This window comes from Chelonoidis abingdonii, chromosome 1 (genome assembly GCF_003597395.2).
Source record: "Chelonoidis abingdonii isolate Lonesome George chromosome 1, CheloAbing_2.0, whole genome shotgun sequence".
NCBI lineage: Eukaryota > Metazoa > Chordata > Testudines > Testudinidae > Chelonoidis > Chelonoidis abingdonii.
The window spans coordinates 332,788,616-332,809,789 of NC_133769.1; the positions used below are offsets into that span (position 1 = coordinate 332,788,616).

The window sequence follows — 21,174 nt, forward strand, 5'->3', positions numbered from 1 at the left end:
GGATCTGTAAGGCCTTTAAGCCGAGGACGAAGAAAGAGCGGGACTTTCTTCTCAAACAGCTCCTGATGGAGGCAGCTCTTACTCCTCCGCCCTCGACACCGAGCGCCAGACAGTCCACATCAGGGAGAAGTGCTTCTTCGGCACCGGATCGCACTGGTACTGCTAAGGCCCCTTGGCACCGACCGTCGCCGGCATAGATGTCTCCTCCGCACCATTCCCTCTCCCCATGGGTTAAGAAACATAAGACTCCTGCTGCTTCTGTGCCGCCTGCACGACAGTTGGAGCAACTGCCTAAGTCGGACCACCCAGCACCGAAACCTGCTGCGGCACCGCCAGCTTCAGCACTGTCGATTTCGGTCCCGCAATGGCCGTCGAATCCGGTGCTTGAAAGCTCCACAGCACATGCCGTGGTTGAGCTCGCTATTCCCTCCACGCCGGCGACCTTTCCCAAGGCGAGGGAGCTGATTGCGTTGACGGAGTCTGCGCTTCCTCAAGCCCCGGCACCACCAGTGCAGGTTATACAATCGATTGGCAGGCCTGCCCTGCTGAGACCATCCTGTGTCGGCACCGCCGAGTGGCACCGATCACGAACACTGTCCCACCGGTGCTCTCGGTCCCAACGCCGCTCACAGTCCTGGCACTGCTCTCCATCTCGGCACCGGTCGCACTCGCGTCACCGTTCAGCGTCCCGTTCGCCGGCCCAGTATTCCCGGCACCGATCCAGCTCCTGGCACCATTCCCAGCACCGGGCCTCTCGCAGCCACTCCAGACTTCGAACTTCGAGATCCCAGTCGACCTCCCTGCATCGCTCCGGTCGCAGGTCTCGGTCTCTTTCCCAGTACCGGTATGGCGCCCGGTACCACTCTCTGGTGCCGCATAGAGAGAGATCATTTAGAGATGGAGACCCTTCCCAGGGCTTTTCAGTTCCTCCGTGGCCGTCTTGACACACATCTGTGTCATCTCACGCCGACAGTGCTTCCTGTGCACAGGACCGTGACTCAGATGTGCCCAGCTGAGTCTTCCAAGAGACCCAGGCCCAAGAACAAGGACCTCATCAGTGGTCATTTTGGACACCTTGGGCATATCACCAAGCCCAAGGTGCGCCTCCAGTGCCATCATGCTCTGTACCATCGGAACACCGGGTGCCGGAGGCAACTGTCAGCCGCCCCGCTCCTGCAGGTACGGAGGAAGCTCCCATTCAGTCAACAGACTCTCTGGTCCCACCTGAGCCTGATGTCGCCCAAGAACAGGAGCCCACGCAGGACCCTCTTGTCCCTGGCCTTTCCTCTTCCTCCTCTCCAGATGAAGCGGTGGCGGGGACATCCTCCTCGGGTCCTTCTCCAGTTGACCTGAGGGCACATCAGGACCTCCTGAGACGCGTGGCCCTGAATATGAATCTTCAGGTGGAGGAGGTCCCAGAGATAGAGGACCCGGTGGTGGATATTTTGTCAGCTGACACCCCCACAAGAGTGGCCTTGCCATTCATTCGTACGATCCAGGCAAATGCCGATACCATCTGGCAGTCTCCGGCTTCTATTCCGCCCACGGCCAGGGGAGTTGAGCGGAAGTACATGGTGCCCTCTAAGAGGTACGAGTACTTGTACGTGCACCTTCCTCCTTGCTCCCTTGTCATGCAATCAGTCAACGAAAGGGAGCGCCATGGCTAGCAAGCTCCTGCTCCAAAATCAAAGGACGCTAGGCTCATGGACTTATTGGGCCGCAAAGTATACTCGGCTGGGGGCCTCGAACTCAGGGTGGCAAACCAGCAAGCCCTGCTTAGCTGGTACAACTATAACACCTGGGCAGCGGTCGGAAAATTCACGGAGTTAGTTCCCCAAGACTCCCACCAAGAGTTTGCTGCCCTTTTGGAAGAAGAGAAGAAGGTGGCGAGAACTTCTCTCCAGGCCTCACTGGACACAGCCAACACCGCTGCCAGGGCTCTGGCTTCATGAATCGCCATGAGGCGAATATCATGGCTTCAAGTGTCAGGCCTTCCACCTGAATTACAACACACCATACAGGACTTGCCCTTCGATGGCCAAGGCCTATTTTCTGAAAAGACTGACCCTAGGCTGCAAAGCCTAAAGGACAATAGGGTGTTCATGCGCTCGCTCGGGATGCACACACCGCTGACTCAGCGCAGATCCTTTCGCCCCCAGCCTCACCGCCCTTAACCCCGCCTAGGCCACAACAGGACTTTGGCAGAAGATGCGGCCGAGGCAATCGCAGACGGCAGTCTGCACCCCAAGGGGGTCAGAATCAGGGTCCCTCCAAACCACCCGCGGGACCCAAACCAAACTTTTGAAAGCACACCCGAGGACAGCATACCAATTGTTTCCCAGGATCCTTTCCCTCCCTTTTACAACCCCTTCTCCTTTTTCCTCCCTGCGTGGACCCAACTAACTTCAGATCATTGGGTCCTACGCACGGTAGAATTCGGATACCACCTCCAGTTTATTTCGCCCTCCCTCCTCCGACCCCCCATCCTCCTCCCTCTTCAGGGACCCCTCTTACAAGCAATTCCTCTTGCAAGAGGTACGGATGCTCCTTACCATGGGAGCTATAGAGGAGATACCTAAGGACTCGAGGGGCAGGGGGTTCTATTCCCGCTATTTCCTAATCCCCAAGGCGAAGGGAGGTCTCAGACCTATCCTAGACCTGCGAAGACTCAACAGGTTCATGATAAATTTGAAGTTATGCATGGTATCACTGGGGACCATCATCCCATCCTTGGATCCAGGAGACTGGTATGTCATCCTTGATATGAAGGATGCGTATTTTCACATTGCCATTTACCCTCCGCACAGACAGTACATCCAGTTTGTGGTCAACTGTTAACATTTCCAATTTACGGTCCTTCTGTTTGGCCTCTCTGCAACCCCATGAGTATTCACAAAATGCATGGCTATAGTCGTTGCCTCCCTCCATCATCGTTGGATACACATCTTCCCATATCTCAACGATTGGCTCATTTGAGGGGCCTCCGAGATCCAAGTCGTCCCTCATGTGGGCATCGTCAAGGACCTATTCAAGCGACTAGGCCTGATGATCAACATAGAGAAATTCACTCTGGTTCCCACACAAAGAATAGACTTTATTGGGGCCATTCTGGACTCCAATCTCGCCAGAGCCTACTTACCACAGCCTCAGTTTCAGGCATTGGCATCAATTATACAAGGCCTACAAAAATTCCTGACAACTTCGGCTCGCACTTGTCCTGGCCTACTTGGTCACATGACTACCTGCACATTTTTGACCAAACACTCCAGATTACTTCTCCGTCCCCTTCAAACTTGGCTCTCCTCGGTATACCACCCGGGCAGAGACAGTATAGACCAATCCTCATGATCCTTCCGAGCTCCTAGGCTCCCTGAACTGGTGGTTGACGCCCCTACCTGGTCTGTGCAGGATGCCATTCCATCCGCCTCAGCCTTCAATGACCCTGACAATGGACGCGTCATCTCTCGGCTGGGGTGCCCACCTCAAACATCTCTGCACTCAAGTCTTTGGTCAGCTTAGGAACTGGCCTTGCACATCAATGTATGGGTGCTGAGAGCAGTCCGCCTTGCGTGCCAGGCGTTTCAAGGGCATTTACAGGCCATTGTGTCTCAGTGTTCACAGACACACAACGGCTATTTTTTACATAAACAGCAGGGATGATCATGTTCCTCCCACTTTGTCAGGAAGCATTTCAGCTCTGGGACTTCTGCATAGCCCACTCGATAGACCTGTAGCGTCTTTCTTCCAGGGATTCGGAACACTCTGGCGGATCAAACTCAGCAGATCCTTCCTATCTCACAAGTGGTTGATTCGTCCGGATGTTATCCATTCTGTTTCCAGAAGTGGGGCTTTCCCTGCATAGACCTTTCGCCTCCCGCGAGAACAGGAAATACCAGATGTTCTGCTCCTTCCAAGGTCTTCTCCAGGGCTCAGTCTCAGACCATTTTCTGTACGTGGACGAGCCATCTGCTTTACGCCTTCCCACCGTTCCCACTGGTTCACAGGGTCCTGCTCAAGCTCCACAGAGGCAGAGCCCACCTCATCATGATCGCTCCAGTCTGACCGACGGAACACTGGTACACCATGTTGCTCGATCTGTCGATAGCCAACCCAATCCCTCTATCTCTTTGCCGGACCTCATACTCAGGACCACAGCAGACTTCGCCACCCAGACCTGCCGTCTCTTCACCTCACAGCATGGTTACTGCGTGGTTAAGCAAGTCCGAGTTACGTTGCTCTGCCTCGGTGCAACAAGTGCTCCTGGGTAGTAGGAACCTTCCACTAGTTTACATTTCTGACCAAGTGGAAGCGCTTCTGCTGGTGCGACCATCGTAATGTTATTCCCACTGAGGTACCAATCCCTACCGTCTTGGACTACTCTGGTCTCTCAAACAGCATGGCCTGCGGTATCTTCATTGAAGGTGCACTTGGCGGCCATCTCTACTTTCCAGCCAGGCGGTGTTCTCTCACCCCATGGTTTCGAGGTTCTCAAGGGCTTGGCTCGATTATACCCACAAGTACGCCACCCGCCCCAACTTGGGACCTCAACCTAGTTCTAGCCAAACTTATGACTGCTCCCTTTGAGCCGCTAGCAACCTGCTCACTGCTGTACCTGTCCTGGAAGACAGCCTCCTCGTAGCCATTACGTTGGCAAGACGAGTGTCAGAGCTTCGAGCTCTCACGGTGGAACTCCCATATACAGTGTTTCATAAGGACAAGGTACAGTTGCGACCACATCCGGCCTTCCTCCCTAAAGTGATATCAGCCTTTCATATCAACCAGGATATCTTCCTTCCAGTCTTCTTCTCGAAGCCACACTCATCACTCCAGGAGCAGCATCTGTACTCCCTAGATGTCTGTAGGGCAGGGCGCTCACATATATCGAGCGAACAAAGCCGTTCCGTAAACACCCCAACTCTTCGTTGTGGTCGCAGATCGAATGAAGGGCCTACCTGTCTCCTCCCAGAAGATTTCATCTTGAGTGACACTCGTGCATCCGCACCTGCCATGACTTGACTTATGTGTCCGATGAGTCACCTTACCGCTCATTCTACCAGGGCTCAGGCTTCATCTGCCACTTTCCTGGCTCACGTACCCATCCAGGAGATATGTCGTGTAGCTACCTCGTCCTCGGTCCACACCTTTGTGTCACATTACGCATTAGTTCAACAGTTCAGAGATGTGCGGCATTTGGATCAGCAGTTCTACATTCTGCGACATCTCACTCCGACCCACGCCTGAGTAGGCTTGGGAGTCACCTAATTGGAATCAATATGAGCAAGCACTTGAAGAAGAAAAGACAGTTACTCACCTTTGTAACTGTTGTTCTTCGAGATGTGTTTCTCATATCCATTCCAAACCCACCCTCTTCCTCCTCTATCGGAGTAGCCGGCAAGAAGGAACTGAGGGCCATTGGGTCAGCAGGGGTATATATCCGGCCGCCATGGCGGCGCCACTCTAGGGGCGAACCAGCCGACCCACCGAGTATGCTAGGGTAAAATCTTCCGATGAACGTGCACGCAGTGCGCCCATACCTAATGGAATAGATTGAGCAACACATCTCGAAGAACAACCATCTTTTCCTGCGCCCTCAATAAAGCTTCTTTAAAATACAGCCAGCTGTTCTGGACTCCTTTTCCCCATCATATTAGCCCCAGCGAATACTGCCCACCAGTTCCCTGAGGGAGTCCAAGACTGCTTTTCCGAAGTCCAGGGTGTCATAGTATCTTTCCTCAATCTGAACCTTAGAGTCCAAAAATGAGGTACTAGCATGAATTCCTTAAGCTTAATTACCAGCTTAGACTTGATACGCTGCCACCAATCAGACTCTGAGTGCCTGATAAACTCTGGTCTCCCCAAACCTTCCCTGGGGACCCCAAGACCCAGAGCCCCTGGATCTTAGTACAAGGAAAGTAAACTCTTTCCCTCACTAGTGCCTCTCCTAGGCTTTCCCTCTCTGGGTTACCTAGAAGATCACTGGATTCAACTCCTTGAATCTTAAAACAGAGGTTTTCCACCTCACCCGGAGGCAATACAGATTCAAGCTCCGTGAATCTAAACAAAGGGATTCCCCCTTTTCCCCTCCCTTCTTTCTCCTGTCTCCCACCACTTCCCTGGTAAGTACAGACTCAGTTCCTTTGAGCCTTAACCAGGAGAAAATCAAACAAGTCTTTAAAAGGAAGGTTTTAATAAAAGAAAGAAAAATAAGAAATTTCTGTAAATACAAGATGTAATATTACAGGGTCTTTCAGCTTATAGACACCAGAGAGAAAAGCCTCCCCCAGCAAAATACATTTAACACACTTCCAGCAAACTACACATCTGCAAATAAAGAAAAACAATTTAAAAGACTATAACCGCCTTTCTACTTATATTTCTATTCTGAATATATGAGAGACTGTAGCAGGGAGATTGGCAAGAACCTGGTTGCATGTCTAGTCCCGTCCAGGACAGAGAAAACAAAGCAAACCCCAAAAACACAAACAAAGGCTTCCTTCCACCGAGATTTGAAAGTATCTTGTTTCCTGATTGGTCCTCTGGTCAGGTGTTGCAGGTCACTGTTTGTTAACCCTTACAGGTGAAAGAGACATTAACCTTAGCTATCTGTTTAAAATACAGCCAGCTGTTCTGGACTCCTTTTCCCCTCATATTAGCCTCCCAACGAATCCTGCCCACCAGTTCCCTGCGGGAGTCCAAGACTGCTTTTCCGAAGTCCAGGGTCCATTTTTGCAGCTCTCCTTTCTTTCTTTTGTCAGGATCCTGAACTTGACATGAACTTCTGCTTCCTCTACTAATTCTTCCCTGTTTGTGCGCAGCAGGACAAGAGGTGCATGGCCCCTAGTTGGTTCCTCCAGCACTTGCGCCACGAAGTTGTCCCCAACACTCTCCAAAAACTTCCTGGATTGTCTGTGCACTGCTGTATTGCTCTCCCCAAAGATGTCTGGTGAAAGCCTATAAGCAATGTCTAGGCCGACTAATTCTCAAATATGGGGTGGTGCAGTCTGTGTTCAGAACAAATGACATGAATTACCTTGCAAGTTACAACCTTCATTTTGTGGGGAAGGTCAGTAAGAAGATAGTATCAAGCCAACTCCTGCAGCATCTGAATCCTTCTCATTTTTTCAAGCCCAATCTATTGGGCCTCAGATCTGGATATGATATGGAAAGTGCCTTGATTGTTTGTAATCTCCTTAGAGTAGTGGAAAGAAGTTGTACAACCATGAAAACACGATTAATTCTATCAGCACTTTCAATACCCTAAATTATGAGATGCCTTCGACTCCCTTATGGAACGGGGCAGTAACAGCCAGAGTTGTTTTAAGGTGACTTTTTAGGGCTTGTCTACACTTGAAAGTTAATTTGCATTTATGTGGTGTGTGAATTTAAAGCACAATTACTATCCCTAAATAAGTCCATGTGTGGACACCTTCATTCTAGAATAAGAGAGTCCACACATGGATCTATTCCGGAATATATCTATGTGTAGACAACCCCTTATTCCTACCACAAAGATGCCAATTGTTGTTCTTCCCCTAAAGCTCCAATAATTAAGTCCATAACTAGTCTAGCTGGTGGAATCTTCTCACCCTTCTGTTCACTCTGTATGTGAAGCTATTAGAAGACATTTAGAGGTGCTTCTCAGCTGTTTCATTTTTAATCAACCCTAGACAGAGCTGATTCCGTGCTCTCCTACTGTCTAGTAGAGATAATGACCTGGTTGAAAGGCAGCTGGCATTAGTTCTAACCAGATAAGACAGAGGCAATGCTTATACGTAGGGAAAAAATTTCAAGGAACTGAAAAGAACTGCAGCTGCACTCTGAAATGAAAGTATTTGCTTGCCAATTTTCAAGGTGATTTTACAATTTCTGTGTCTTATGGGATTCCCCTTTGTTCCTGGATTATGTAGTAGTGGTATAGCGCTGGGAGAGAGCTCTCCCAGCACTATAAAAAACCCACCTCCCTGAGGGGAATAGCTACCAGCCTGGGAGCACAGCTACTGTCTACACAGGCACTTTATAGCGCTGAAACTTGCAGTGCTCGGGTCTGGAGGAGGTGGGGTTCACACCCTTAAGCGAGAAATTTGCAGCGCTGTGAAGTGCCAGTGTAGACAAGCCTTTAGAAGCTTCAGCTACTGCAGAATACAGTTGCGAGCTTTGTAGTATCCATTTCTTCCTCTCTTCCTTTTTCCCTCCACTGCAATACCTGCATTCAGCAAGAACACTTCAACTGTCAATCTTCAGGGTGAAATTTGCAGGCACAAGTGGTGAGGCATTCTCAGTGATGGGATCTTGCCTCTGAAAATTCATCAGAGTCCAAATCTGACCACTTTTAGGCCTTTTCCTCACTAAGGAAAAAAATATATATATTTTGAACACGTTAACATCTTTGTGTAGACAAGCTGTAGTTATAACACATTAGCTGATCAGGATAAACACTGGGCACACTGTAGGGTTTACCCTGAGAAGCCATAACATGCAACAACTACAACTGGTTTTTATGCACTAAGACTGAATCCCTGGTGCAGTGAAGGCAATGGCAAAACTCCTATTGAATTAAATGAGGTCAAAATTTTACCATAGGATTTTAACACATTAACTATGTACTGAAAAGCATATGTAGCCTAGTCTGTACATGTCGTCTGTGTGTGATGGACACACCCTGAGCGTAGTAGAATTTTTTCTGTAGGTACTATAATCGTTTTGAGTGCTTTCTGGTTGATAATCTTTCAGTTTTGGTCTTTTTCAAGGGAATTGGTTTGATTGCTGTAGGAGGACATGGAGCATATGCTCTTTAATTTGGGACAAATGTTCTGTTTTCTTGATACAAATAATGGAAAGTGATGAAAGACTTATAGAAGCATGTAATAACTCATTTTATCTTATATCAATTAATGACAGATTCTCTAATGAAGCATTCAGTTTTGGTACACATTCACAAAACACATATAGTTCACACATTAAGCAATGTTAATCAATAATGTGTTGACCTTTTCGGAGAAATCTTTGGGGCTGCACAATGAGAACAAAGGGCAGCAATTGATCTCTGTGTTCAAATCGTGATTAAGGTACCAATGAAAGTGTTTATGATCTCAACTTAATCCTTAAAATAACTAGCATTTTATGGCAGCCAGAGGAATGACAGTTCCAGAAATCCATATAGAAAAATATAAGGGGAAGGTATAGGGCTCTTTCAACACAGGGAAGATAATCAGAAGAGGATTTCAGAATGATCAAAATCAGTTATTTTTGTCCAGTTCTCAACACAATGGATGATGATGACATTAGAAAACATGCTGGAGACAAGAAGAGGTAATATTAGAAAGGCAATAACTAACTAGAACAAAATTTAGTGAGAGCAAAAAAGAAAGTGGTGGAAAGAGGAAGATAAGAACATAAGAATGGCCGTAATGGGTCAGACCAAAGGTCCTTCCAGCCCAGTATCCTCTCTTCCGACAGTGGCCAATGCCAACAAGTAAAAGAATTTGTCCATAGATTTCTCAGGTGCTTTATATGTATGCTAAGGACACAACTACTTTTTCTGTATTGTTGTGATGAACTGATATAAATATTAAACACAGATAAATGTTACAATGTGATGAGAATCTCTTACTTAAGGGCCCAGTTTTCTCTCTTCCACTGGAAATTACCTCCTCCTCCCACCCCCTTTGTCCTGGAAAAACCTCTTCAAACTTCTGAAAAGACCAATTACCGTGATTTTTTTCGTAGAAAGTGGATAATGAACTTCGCAGTTATTTATGTTTTAGAAAACAACAAACAAATCTTATAGATAGCTTTCTTTTCAAAATTACACTTTAAGCCCAGACATGTGAGTGAGTACTCAGCGGATTTTATATTTAAAAAAAAATTCTCATAAGCATTGAAACCAATGAAAATTCATATTTCTTTGGTTTATGGAAGAATAAAAGTTTTGCTGCTTTATCTCTTATGTTTTCATGTAAACAAAAAGTAGAAATTCTTCAGATAAGAAAGTAAAGGGGAGTTTTCAAACAAATTGGCTTAATTTTTCCACTTGTGAGCAATCATGAATTTGTCCAAAGCAGAATTTGCTATTTGCTATGAAAATTTGGTTCATTACCAGAAGAACTTCATGCTCCTACAAAGGCAGTGCTTTTACCATGGGCATCAAATGTACTGCAAGAACCAGAAATAGGACATCAGCCAAGGATAAAGGCCTCATTGTGCAAAAGATTGTATAAGCGTGCTGTAAAAAAGCCAGTCCTTGCCTCAGAGAACTCAGAATCTAGGTTATGACAAGACACAACAGGTAGATTAGACAAACAGAATGAAAGGGGTTGGAGAAGAATGGTAACAACAGTGTGAGCAATAAACAGTGTTCTTGGTTCACCATCTGCAGAGCCATGTCAGCCAGTATTGCTTTTTAGGCATCATGGCAAAAATGAACTAAGGAGGGATTTGAAAATAGAGTAGTGGCTTTATGGATTTTGTTAGGAAGCTTTTCCCATTAATAAGAGACAGCATGAGAAATGGCTCAGAGATGTTTCAGAGAGAAGACAGACTAGAAGATGGCAATATAAATATTGGTTTTTAAAACATCTTCCCTAAGTGACTTGAAATCCACAGTGATCTGTTCTTGTCTACGCCTGTATCCCAATTGTAATGACAAGTTCCTTGTTCTTTTATTTTTGCTATCCACTTGAGGACTAGTACAAATGTCTATGAAAGGTAGGTGAACTTTGCTATGTACTATGTTAACTCACTTGATTTTGTGAGTATGTTGACTTCTCAAGCTGTTTGTGAACAGCTATAAAATATATCCATTAAGAAAGCTTGCTGCTGAGTGTGTTTCTGAATGATACTTACATATTTATAGTAAAGTGCAGATTAATAGCTGTATTTTTCCTGATGCAATTATTTTAGATATTTTGTGCTGTTTGAAAATAAGACTGACTTAGGCTCTGTGCGACTTTTGAAAATGAAACTTAGGTGCTTTTTGAAAATTCTGTTCATTGACTCATTCAAGAATATTTTATTTTTTTAAAAAGTCCAGGCCACATTTTGATTTCAAAAACAAAAAGTAGTTTCTCTGACTAGCTAGTTAAATTGCTTTGAATTTGAAATTAGTTGATCTTGTTAACCATATGGTACCTTATTTAAACGGACAAGTTTTTTGTTGTCTAGAGGGAGGATTTTACACTATTTGAGAACTATTCCAAAGCATTGGTAAAGTAGTTCGGGTGGGGAAACATAACCGTATTTTCCACTTTCATATTCTTATCTCCTTATGATCCTGGATGTAACATCCCTGAATCTTGAGATTTTTCAGAGGTGGATGGTACAAAAAGATGTAAGAGAACCTCTGTCAGTAAGACTACAATGACAACTAAAAAGACAGCTCATTGCCCAGTGTTTTGCTTGAACTTATTACGCAAGAGAACTGTGATGGATTGTACCTCTGTAGAAAAGAGGGAGGAAGGGTAAACATTTGGGCAAAATATCTTTTAAATATATAAAGGATTTTTTAATACACAAAATAATTTGATGGTCAGAAAATAGAGCAGTAGAAAAATATGAGATTAATTAAAAGGTGAGGTTAATAAAAAATATTCCTAAAATACAAATACAAGAATCTTAAGCCAATCAAAATGTTTACAGATTCTCTGTTTCTGTTGTTATGTTTAGCTTCAGAAAATCATTGGGAAGCAGGATGACTTGAGAAAAGCTTCTGGACATGAAACAGTATCACAGGTATGCTGATAGACAGTAAGTTAATCATTTTTCTTAAGCAGGTTTCTAATGAACTTACACTAAACTCTGCATGTTAGTGTTTTTTGCAGCACTTATAGATTAATTCATCCATTTCAACTCTGGTACTTCTAATTAAATGAAAGTACATGATCTGTCCCCTCTGGTATTTAATTTTGGTAAGAGAAGTATTATAAATGTTTTTCAGTTTTACTTCTGAGTTTCCTAATAAAACTTATTGAAGTAATGTACTTCACTAATATGTAGCCACTCTATTATTTAGAGTTCATAAACTTTTATTTAAAAGCAACGTTTTTATAATTTACGAAAAACCGTTGTTAGAGAGCTTATTCCTTCACTCTCTCACTTCTCTGGTCCTCCTTGTATGAACAGAGAGCAACAATACCCGAAGCCTGAAGGTGCAAACAATTTGATGTTTATTGGAGTGAACTTCCAGCAAGCTTAAATACAAGTTCCTTTTTTCTTATTTTCTAATCCCAACTTACTTCCTGTTTGCCCCTAATTTATATAGTAATATTTTTAGCTATACCTTAACCAATCATTCTACTAAAATTTACCTAACCAATCCTAACGTATTGTAACATGATTAGCTAACCAATTATATTCCACCATCTTAATTAGTTTACACCCAGCAAAATTAATTATACAGCAAACAAAAACAATTACAGAACCAGACAAAGACCATGCAAATAACCATACAAAACAATACAAAAATAAGGATTTCACAACTACATCTATACAAACATAAGGGTTTTTCAACTACATCTATACAAACATAAGGGTTCTCCAGCTGTGTCTATTAATAAGTAAGTTCTTACCAGACAGAAAACTATCAAACTAAATTTCCTTTTACACTTTCTAGGCCAGGGGTCGGCACCCTTTCAGAAGTGGGGTGCCAAGTCTTCATTTATTCACTCTAATTTAAGGTCTCACGTGCCAGTAATACATTTTAACCTTTTTAGAAGGTCTCTTTTTATAAGTCTATAATACATAACTAAACTATTGTTATATTTAAAGTAAATAAGGTTTTTAAAATGTTTAACAAACTTCATTTAAAATTAAATTAAAATGCGGAGCCCCCCGGACCGGTGGCCAGGACCCGGGCAGTGTGAGTGCCACTGAAAATCAGCTCGTGTGCTGCCTTCGGCACGCATGCCATAGGTTGCCTACCCCTGTTCTAGGCTCTTCCCTTTCTCTGGAGGTGATAGATTGGATCACCTTTCTAACAGCCCCAGATTGCCTTATTTCAATATGACTAAACAGGGCCTCAGACTGTCACAGTGAGAGAGGGCCCTTACGCAGATAGACAAAAATTTTAATTCTTTCTTTTATATCTCTATAACTACCTAAGTAATAAAAATACACAGGCCAAACAGGCTTGAATATCTATATCCTAACAACTGTGTTTATAGAAAGGAATAATATAATGTTACATGAGGAGAGAGACTGTATCTCAAATAGGTAAGTCCCAAGCCATATAGGACTTTCTAGGCTAAAATCAACGCACCCAAGAACCAATAGGCAATCAGCGCAGACTATAGAGTAGCTTCCACATTCTGCATCAGCTTCAGTTTCTATTGATTTACAATGTGGCCCTTAATGTTATGTTGAGAAAAGCATGGATTACTTTAGCCAGGTCCACATCCAGTGAAAATATTTGCAGTCACTGGACCAGTTGAAGATGTAAAAAAGAATCCTAGACAATCTTCCAGCAGTACTTGGGGCTCCCACAGATTGATAACTGTGTTAACAAATGTCTACCACAATCCTCAATTAAAGGAGCAGATATAGTCCTCCTCATATCTTTTGGCTGCCTCCCTCAATCTACCAACATTACCTAATTTTTTCCCAGACTGAGCTTCAGCCAGCTAACTGTTATTCACTCTGTAATCTCTGCTAAACACACAGATAAGGCGTTCTATACCAATGGCTAGATTGTATGAGATTGAGAAACAGAGCTGAGAGTCTTCAGCATCTCACCTCATGTTTGAAGGTAGCTGATAAAACTAACAATGTCAGTAAGAACACATTGCCAGGAGGAGATGAATGCACCACCAGTGCTATCTCTGTCCCAGATTGACAGGGGTCATGGAGATCTGAGGCATCTATGTATTTGAAAGTTGCCTCACCGCAACCTTCTTTACAACCTAGCCAAAACAGGAAGATCAGATACTAAGGTGATACCTGTCTAGATTGTCATTGTCCAGAAAGATGGTGAAGAGGAGCTTCCTTATGAAAACCAGCAATTTGCAAGACACTGATAGTCTCTACAAACTACGGAACCAGTTCTTCACTGGCCTTCAACAAACAGGAAGACATGATTGTGGTACAAAGTATTCCTAACATTAAGCATGAAGACCTGGTGTTTGCCCCATCAAGATATTGCTCTGCCTCCATAGAAGCAGATAATTCAGTCTAAATCTGCTTTACTTTCTTGAAAGTAATATACAGTTCCCTTCTGCCTTGGGAATTTTCATCAGCCACCAAATGAAGACAGCTCAGATTAACCAGGCTGTCCACTATTCATAAAAATAATGGATTGAGGTTTAGCCAATACTAGGTGGAAGCAAAAATTCTTTTCTTTGCCCCATCGCAGCTACCGCATAAGAATTCAGAGGACCTTTATGATGCAATTGGTCACATTTAGCTATGAACACCTCAGCTCTCTAGGAACTAATTTAAGAGTTGAGACTAAGGGCAGTCTGCACTCAAGTGCAACATCGACGCAGCTGCATTGATGCAGCTGTATTGCTGCTGCACATCTGGTGAAGACATGCTCTATGACAGGAGAGCACTCTCCTGTCAGCATAATTACTCCACCTTCATGAGAGGCAGAAGTTATGTTGACAGGATAGCGTCTCCTGCCGACATAGCGCTGGTGTGGACAGTGTTTAAGTCAATGTAACTTATGCCGTTCAGGGGTGTGTCTTTTTCAAACCCGTGAACTTAAGCAGTAGTGTAGACCAGCCCTAAATATCTTAACTGTGCTTTAAACCGTACTCCAGATTGTTTCCTCAAAGTACTCTCATTAGAAAAATCTGTGAAGTAATATTACCTACAAAATATAATGTAATTTCTTAAAGGGTCACTTTCATCTGGAATTCTAGTCAGTTTTAAAAATACACGTTAAAAATAGCATCAGGTTATACAAATCCCTCTGCCAATTTTTGTGGTTTTATAGTCCTATTTTCTTGTTGTTTAAAAAAAAATCTATTTTTCTTGCCTGTTGCTATGTAAAAAAAACCACAGTAACCCTGGAAACTCAATAACTAACAGAATAAAAATCAAAACTGACTACAAAAATTCTGTCAAAGTACAAAATTTTTTCTCTAATATGTTAATGTTGGGGTAATCATTGGTGTTATTTTTAAATATAGTAGATGAGCTGTCAGAAGTATGATTTTTCTAAAGTTGATTGTGTCCCTTTAGAGCCAAAGGATTACTACAGTAGTTTCAGCGGAGAAAAATAAGTATATAGTTTCTCAACGCTATTATGATTTGCATATGAGATTACTTTCTTACAAAGACCAACAGTCCTAGGATTTTATCTTGTGTGAAATGCTCAGTTAGAATTAAGAGCCTTAATCACTCTGAGGATGGAGAGTAGGCAGACCCTAAAGTTATGCCTATACAAGGCTAATGCCAGGAGAGATGCTATGGGGAGCACCCTGGCTACCAGGATTTGATACATCTTGGAAATGGTATAGCCAGTACAGAGATGGGCAAGTGCATAGATTTGGCAGATGGGCCACATTCACACATGCTGTCTCTTCAGCCCATCTAACCTTGCTGCCATGAGCACTAACTGCCTGTCCCATCTGGCATTCCTTCCCCTCCCCATGAAGGACTCACATAGAGACAGTTGTAATTGTGACATAAGTATTAAAGCCTGTTGGTGACTGACTGACTGTTCTGCAGAACTCCCAGATGGCATTATTGTTATTTATTAGTATTACTATAGCCCTTAGGAGTCCTAGTCCTGGACTAGGACCCCATTATATTAGGCACTGAACAAACAGAACAAACTCCTTGCTACCCCAAGGAGTTCACAGCCATCTCATATCTCAAATGGAGTCACACATTCTATTGAGATGGTTGCTGCCAGTAGGTGGCTCCAAATGCCAATTCAAATTAAAAAGTTTGTTTTGAGAAAATTAAAATTTTAAATTTAAAAATACCTTTAGTTTGACATATATAGGGTTTTGTCATGTATTTAGATTGAGACATGCTTTTTTGCCCTGTCCATTTCAGAAGGCTTTTCATCAGTTCAGTGAGTACCACTTTCTTTTGAGGCCATTAGGCAAAATTTTATTGCGACATAAGAAATGTCATAGCCTAGAGATCTGTGGTCACTCTCATCCAATATCCTGTCTCCAACATTCTGGGCAATGCCAGATGCTCATGAAGATGATATGAAAACCCCATGTTTGCCTTTATTTTACAGTGTTAAAACCTGGGTGAGGGGATATTGTTTGTTTCGTTTTGTTTTGTGACTGCAGCTGGTGATCATCTCCAGCACTGACACATGAGGAGTGGTATTGCTTATAATTATTCCCTAGCTAGTGTATTTCCTGGCTAACTTACAGAAGTGTATGTTGTCCTAAACAGTATCAAAATGGAAAAACCTCTTGGACATATTGAGGAGGGGTTGATTTTCACCAATAATACAGGTACAATTTAATAATAAAGGGGATTTTGGCCCAAAAAAACCCACCATAAAGGACAATCACATTGATTTTAAGACTGGTACATAGTCAAACCAGTTTCTTAAACTATTTAAATACTTTTAATTAATAATGTGTAATTTTTCAAAAAGGCTAAAATAAGTATAATGGTACAAAATGAACTTTAATGACCATTAGCAAGGAGTGATTGTGTAGGATGTTTTGCATTTGTTTGTAAAGTAAAGTTTCGTATTAGGCAAGATAATACAGTATATTATCTACTTTGACAGTTGTTTTCAAATGACAAATTAGGCATATGGTTCTGAATTCTATAATGAGCTTGTTTCCACATGAAGTATCTCGCATGTATCTTTTGTGAAACATTTAACTGGTTCTTAGAGACACCGCTATTGATCTCTTGAAAACAGGAGATTTTAAACTCTTAAACTGAAATTTGATGCAGCTATAAACAACTTACTCTCAGACTTGGCCATATACATTTTCCACTGATGTCTATTTTGGTCATGTGTCAAGCACTCTTTCTATTCATAACTTCTTCACTCACAAAACTCCTTTTCCATCTTTTGTTCTGGAGAGAGAGATGATTTACTTTTTTCACCTCTGAACTGGACTACAGCACTGCAGTATGCCTGGGCATGAAGGCTTCAGCACTTCGGAACCACCAACTAATACAGAACACTCCAGCATTTCCTCTCAGCAACATTGGCTACTGTGAGCACATCACACTTGTCCTCTGCTTTGTACACTGCCTTCCATAGAATATCAAATTGAAATCGATGTCCTCAGTCCTTATCTTCAAAGTGCTCCATGAGTCCACCATACCTAAAAGATCATCTGAAGCTCCAGGATGAAGACTGTGGTCAACAACTGTGACCCTCTGACACTGTGAAACCCGCTACAATAAGCTTGTCTGCATGGGAGACAGAACTTTCTTGGGGGCTGTTTCCAGACACTGGAATGAACTCCTACAGGAACTAGGGACCATCATGAACCTCACCACCTTCTGTTCCATGTGCAAGGCACGTTTCTTTGATCCCGCCTTCTGTAATATAAATATCAACGTATATTTTAAACTACTTAAACAAAATAAAGCGCTGCACATACTTCTCCCCCTAGGAAGAGAACGAGAAAACAAACAGTATGTGACAGATGTTAGTCATGTAGCTTAATGCACTGTTGGAATGTGCTCAGCTACAACGATAAAGAATAGAACAGTTTTATTTGTCTCTTATAAATGAATTTATGAAAATCATTTTTTCTCATTTCTGCACTTATTTTTGTTCTGAAAATAGAGACTGTCTCTCCACCACGGTTTGTAACACCTTTTTGAACAGCTTCCACTGCCTAGTACCATTTTTCTACTCTAGCTAATACTTGCCAATAGGCTGATACTTAAGGCCTCAGTCCTGCAAACATTGAGTTCATTGGGTCTGCTCACATGAGTAAAGTTACACACATTCTTGAGTGTTTGCAGCATCAGGTCATCCATTAATACAATTTTTTAACAAATTCCATGATTTAATAAGGAAAATGTTTGTTTTATCTAAGCTGTAAATGATTCTTGATTGAAAAGGACTAGTTTCAGGATTTGAAGTAAAATTTTCAAAAACACCTATGTGATTTAGGAGCTTAAGTTACTTTAAAAAAAAGTATCCTTTTATTACCATATATTAAAATTACAGTAGAAATATAGGCTCTTATGTTTGTAGTACATACTGTGTTTCTATACAGTATATTTCCAATAACACTACCTTAATTTCAATAGATTGGAAAGACACATATCATAGAATTATAGAATATCAGAACTGGAAGGGACCTCAGGACGTCCTTACTTGGTGCAGATCAGCACTGTAGCTAAACTTAATTCTTGGGAGTCTGTTTCTAAAGATTATTATTCAGTAGGGCAACTAGACAGCAAGTGTGAAAAATCAGGACGGAGTGGAGGGTAATAGGAACCAGTATAAGAAAAAGATCCAAAAATCAGGACTATCCCTATAAAATCGGGACATCTGGTCACCCTATTATTCAATGATGTGTTTGGATACTAGATTAGGTCACCATTCATTCCCAAAGCTGAAGGAGAAAGTTTCAAAATCTAAATTATGTTTCCACCTAGCCTCAGAAGAGTGAGGGGTTGGAAATATTAATACATCTCTCATACCTTTTAACAAAGAATTGTCTTGGGGGTATTAATTTATTCAATATGTGGAGATCAGCAGGAAAGGCAGCTAATGATTCTGTGGACAAAAAAGAACTATGTACTAACAATGTACCTTAATTTAATAGCTTTAACCTTGGCAGAAGAAGTTTTTTGAAACCCTTAAGCTGTTGTCTCTCAGGTTTCCTATCACACATTCTGCTTTCAAGAAAAGTACTATTTTGTAGTTTTTTAAACACACTTAACTCTCACTAGCATAGTTCTTGGACATATGCCAATTCCACCTTGGAATTTCAACTGATAAAGAGGGTAGCAAACAAGTAGGTGCATATTTATTATAAATCCAGGGATAGGCTTTGTCATCTTAGATAAGATGAGATAGGTATTGTTTATATACCGTCTTCTAGCTTATAAGCAGAAATTTGAGTAGAGGAACAACATGCCTTTTCTGTTGTAGATTTAGTCTTTAAAAGGTTATTATAAACACTGGCTTTTCAGCCGTAGTTTTCAGAGCAACACAAGAGATTTTGACTTCACAGGCATAGAGATAAAAGTGGACTATTGAAAGCATTATGTTGTTACTTAGTCGTAAGTTAAATTTTAAAAATAAATGATTTCAGTTATGTACTTTTTAAATCCATCTTTAATATGTAAATTGAAAGTACAAAATTAATTAGAAACAGATATTATGGGCTGATCCTCCTTTGTTTCTTCTTGAAAAGTTATGGATGCTGACATGACAACAAAAAGTTTTGGTTTTGACATTCAGATAAGCATATATGAATATTTTATATATCAGTCATCATATATGAAGCCTAAGCATTTAAACTTCTGAAGCACAGACCTTGGGGATAGTTAAATTGTCTACCTGCAGTCAAATGACAAAAGGCAGCACCACTGCATGAGTCCAGAAAAGATAGTTTTTAGGTTAGCTCATACCTATCATATATTACTGGGATTTTATGAAATGTGGCATAGAATAGAAACAGGGAATGTTACCTCTTTAACTGTAAAATACTTTGTGTCACATATGCAGTAAGCATGAAACACACAGTGGACTAATGGGACTTGTTATTGATGATGCTGAAAGCTAAATAACCATTAGTATTAAATCTCATGAATAGACTCTTGTCTTTCATCTTACCTCTTCAGCAGAATAAAAGACACAGAGGCTATTTAGATGTCATAAGAATAGTTCTGTTGAAATCCCTGTGGACTTCCAAAAAAATCTCTCTTCATGTTGCTTAGTGTTTTGTTGTGTTCAAAGAAAAGCCACTATGCTAGTGGTGAAAGAAGAATAAAACATAGAAATCCAGCACATTGTGTGGTTTTAGGCTTTATAAAGGTGCAGTAGTTGAGCTGAAGTGTATTCTTTGTTTTCTGTAGAGCTATTTTTTTTCCCAGAAGAAAAAATTATACAGTAAAAGAATAAGCTGTTAGAGAAAATTGAGATTTAACAAACAGCCTTATAACAATATAAAAACATACATGATGCTTGAATGCATAAATGTAAATGTTTGTATTCTACTTTTTTTATGTGTGTGTTTCAGACTAATTTATGAGTTTGTTACAAATCAGACTTTGCGTTTTGCTGGAGCCAAAGGTTCCCAGACCAATCCAGATGAATTAGCTGAAAATTGTTTTTATCTGAATGTTAATTTGATTTGAAAGACAATATTAACCTAAAAGTGAAGCTTGCTGAACAGCTAACCAGCAATTTTATCAGTAACTAATAACAAAGAATATAGAAAAGTATGTTGTGCTGTAACATTAAAGTGGATATTAGCATGCTATCTGATTTAATGACAATTACAGAGTTTAATTCAAAACATGTATAAAACTGGAAAACAATCTTTTTTTCAAAGACAGCTGTTATTTCCTATCCCAAATGGTTCTTTTAATGGGAAATTTGCACTTGAATCACAGTATGTCAAAGAGACATACTGTGGACCATAATTTTATTTTGAGTAAATATTGCCAAGTTACTTTGCCAAGTTCAGGTAGATACTGCATGTTCTAAGCAACATATGGTTGTGAATAAGGAAAGGAAACTTGTAACAGGAAGGTGTTAAGATTTTGAGTATGAAAAGCAATGCAGTAGTTAGATTTAAAATTTTGCTAATTACTGTATTATCAGTAATGGGAATAAAATCAGAGGGAGATTATTTCTGTTTCTTGGATAAACCATAATTATCTCCAAATGATTTCCTTTATAATCTTTTTACCAATGAAAAGGAAAATTGTATTTGCTGGTTTATCAGCGTTTAGCTACTCTACTTGATATCAGGAGAAGAACATTGGACACAGATGTCAGAGTTTAGCTTGGCAGAGAACCATTCAGTTTTGCTCTTGAATTCTCTAAATACTGTCTGCAAGAACAATAACTAAATTACAAGTGACTTCTGGGAAACTCCAATTCAAATATGCATTACCAATTTTGTGTTGAATTGTTAGCAATTAACTATGCAAGTTTATTTTTTGTTTGTAGGAACCAGAATTGGAAGACTCCGCTGTTAATACAACATTGCTGGTGCACTTCTTTGGAAGAGCAGGAAAGGAGAAGCTTCACTATTCTGAGTTTTGCAG

The 21,174-nt window shown here is 41.6% G+C and overlaps 1 protein-coding gene across 3 annotated transcripts in view; it reads left to right on the top strand.

Annotated features, from left to right (window-relative positions):
• MICU2 (mitochondrial calcium uptake 2) overlaps positions 1-21,174 on the top strand; it is a 270,378-nt gene that overhangs the window by 226,041 nt on the left and 23,163 nt on the right. For 2 of the 3 annotated variants that reach the window (XM_075061669.1, XM_075061671.1), the window contains exons 7-8: positions 11,662-11,727; positions 21,077-21,174. In XM_075061669.1, the coding sequence (XP_074917770.1) occupies positions 11,662-11,727; positions 21,077-21,174 (164 nt within the window). The remainder of the gene's footprint in view (positions 1-11,661; positions 11,728-21,076) is intronic. The other variant, XM_075061670.1, reaches the window with a different exon arrangement.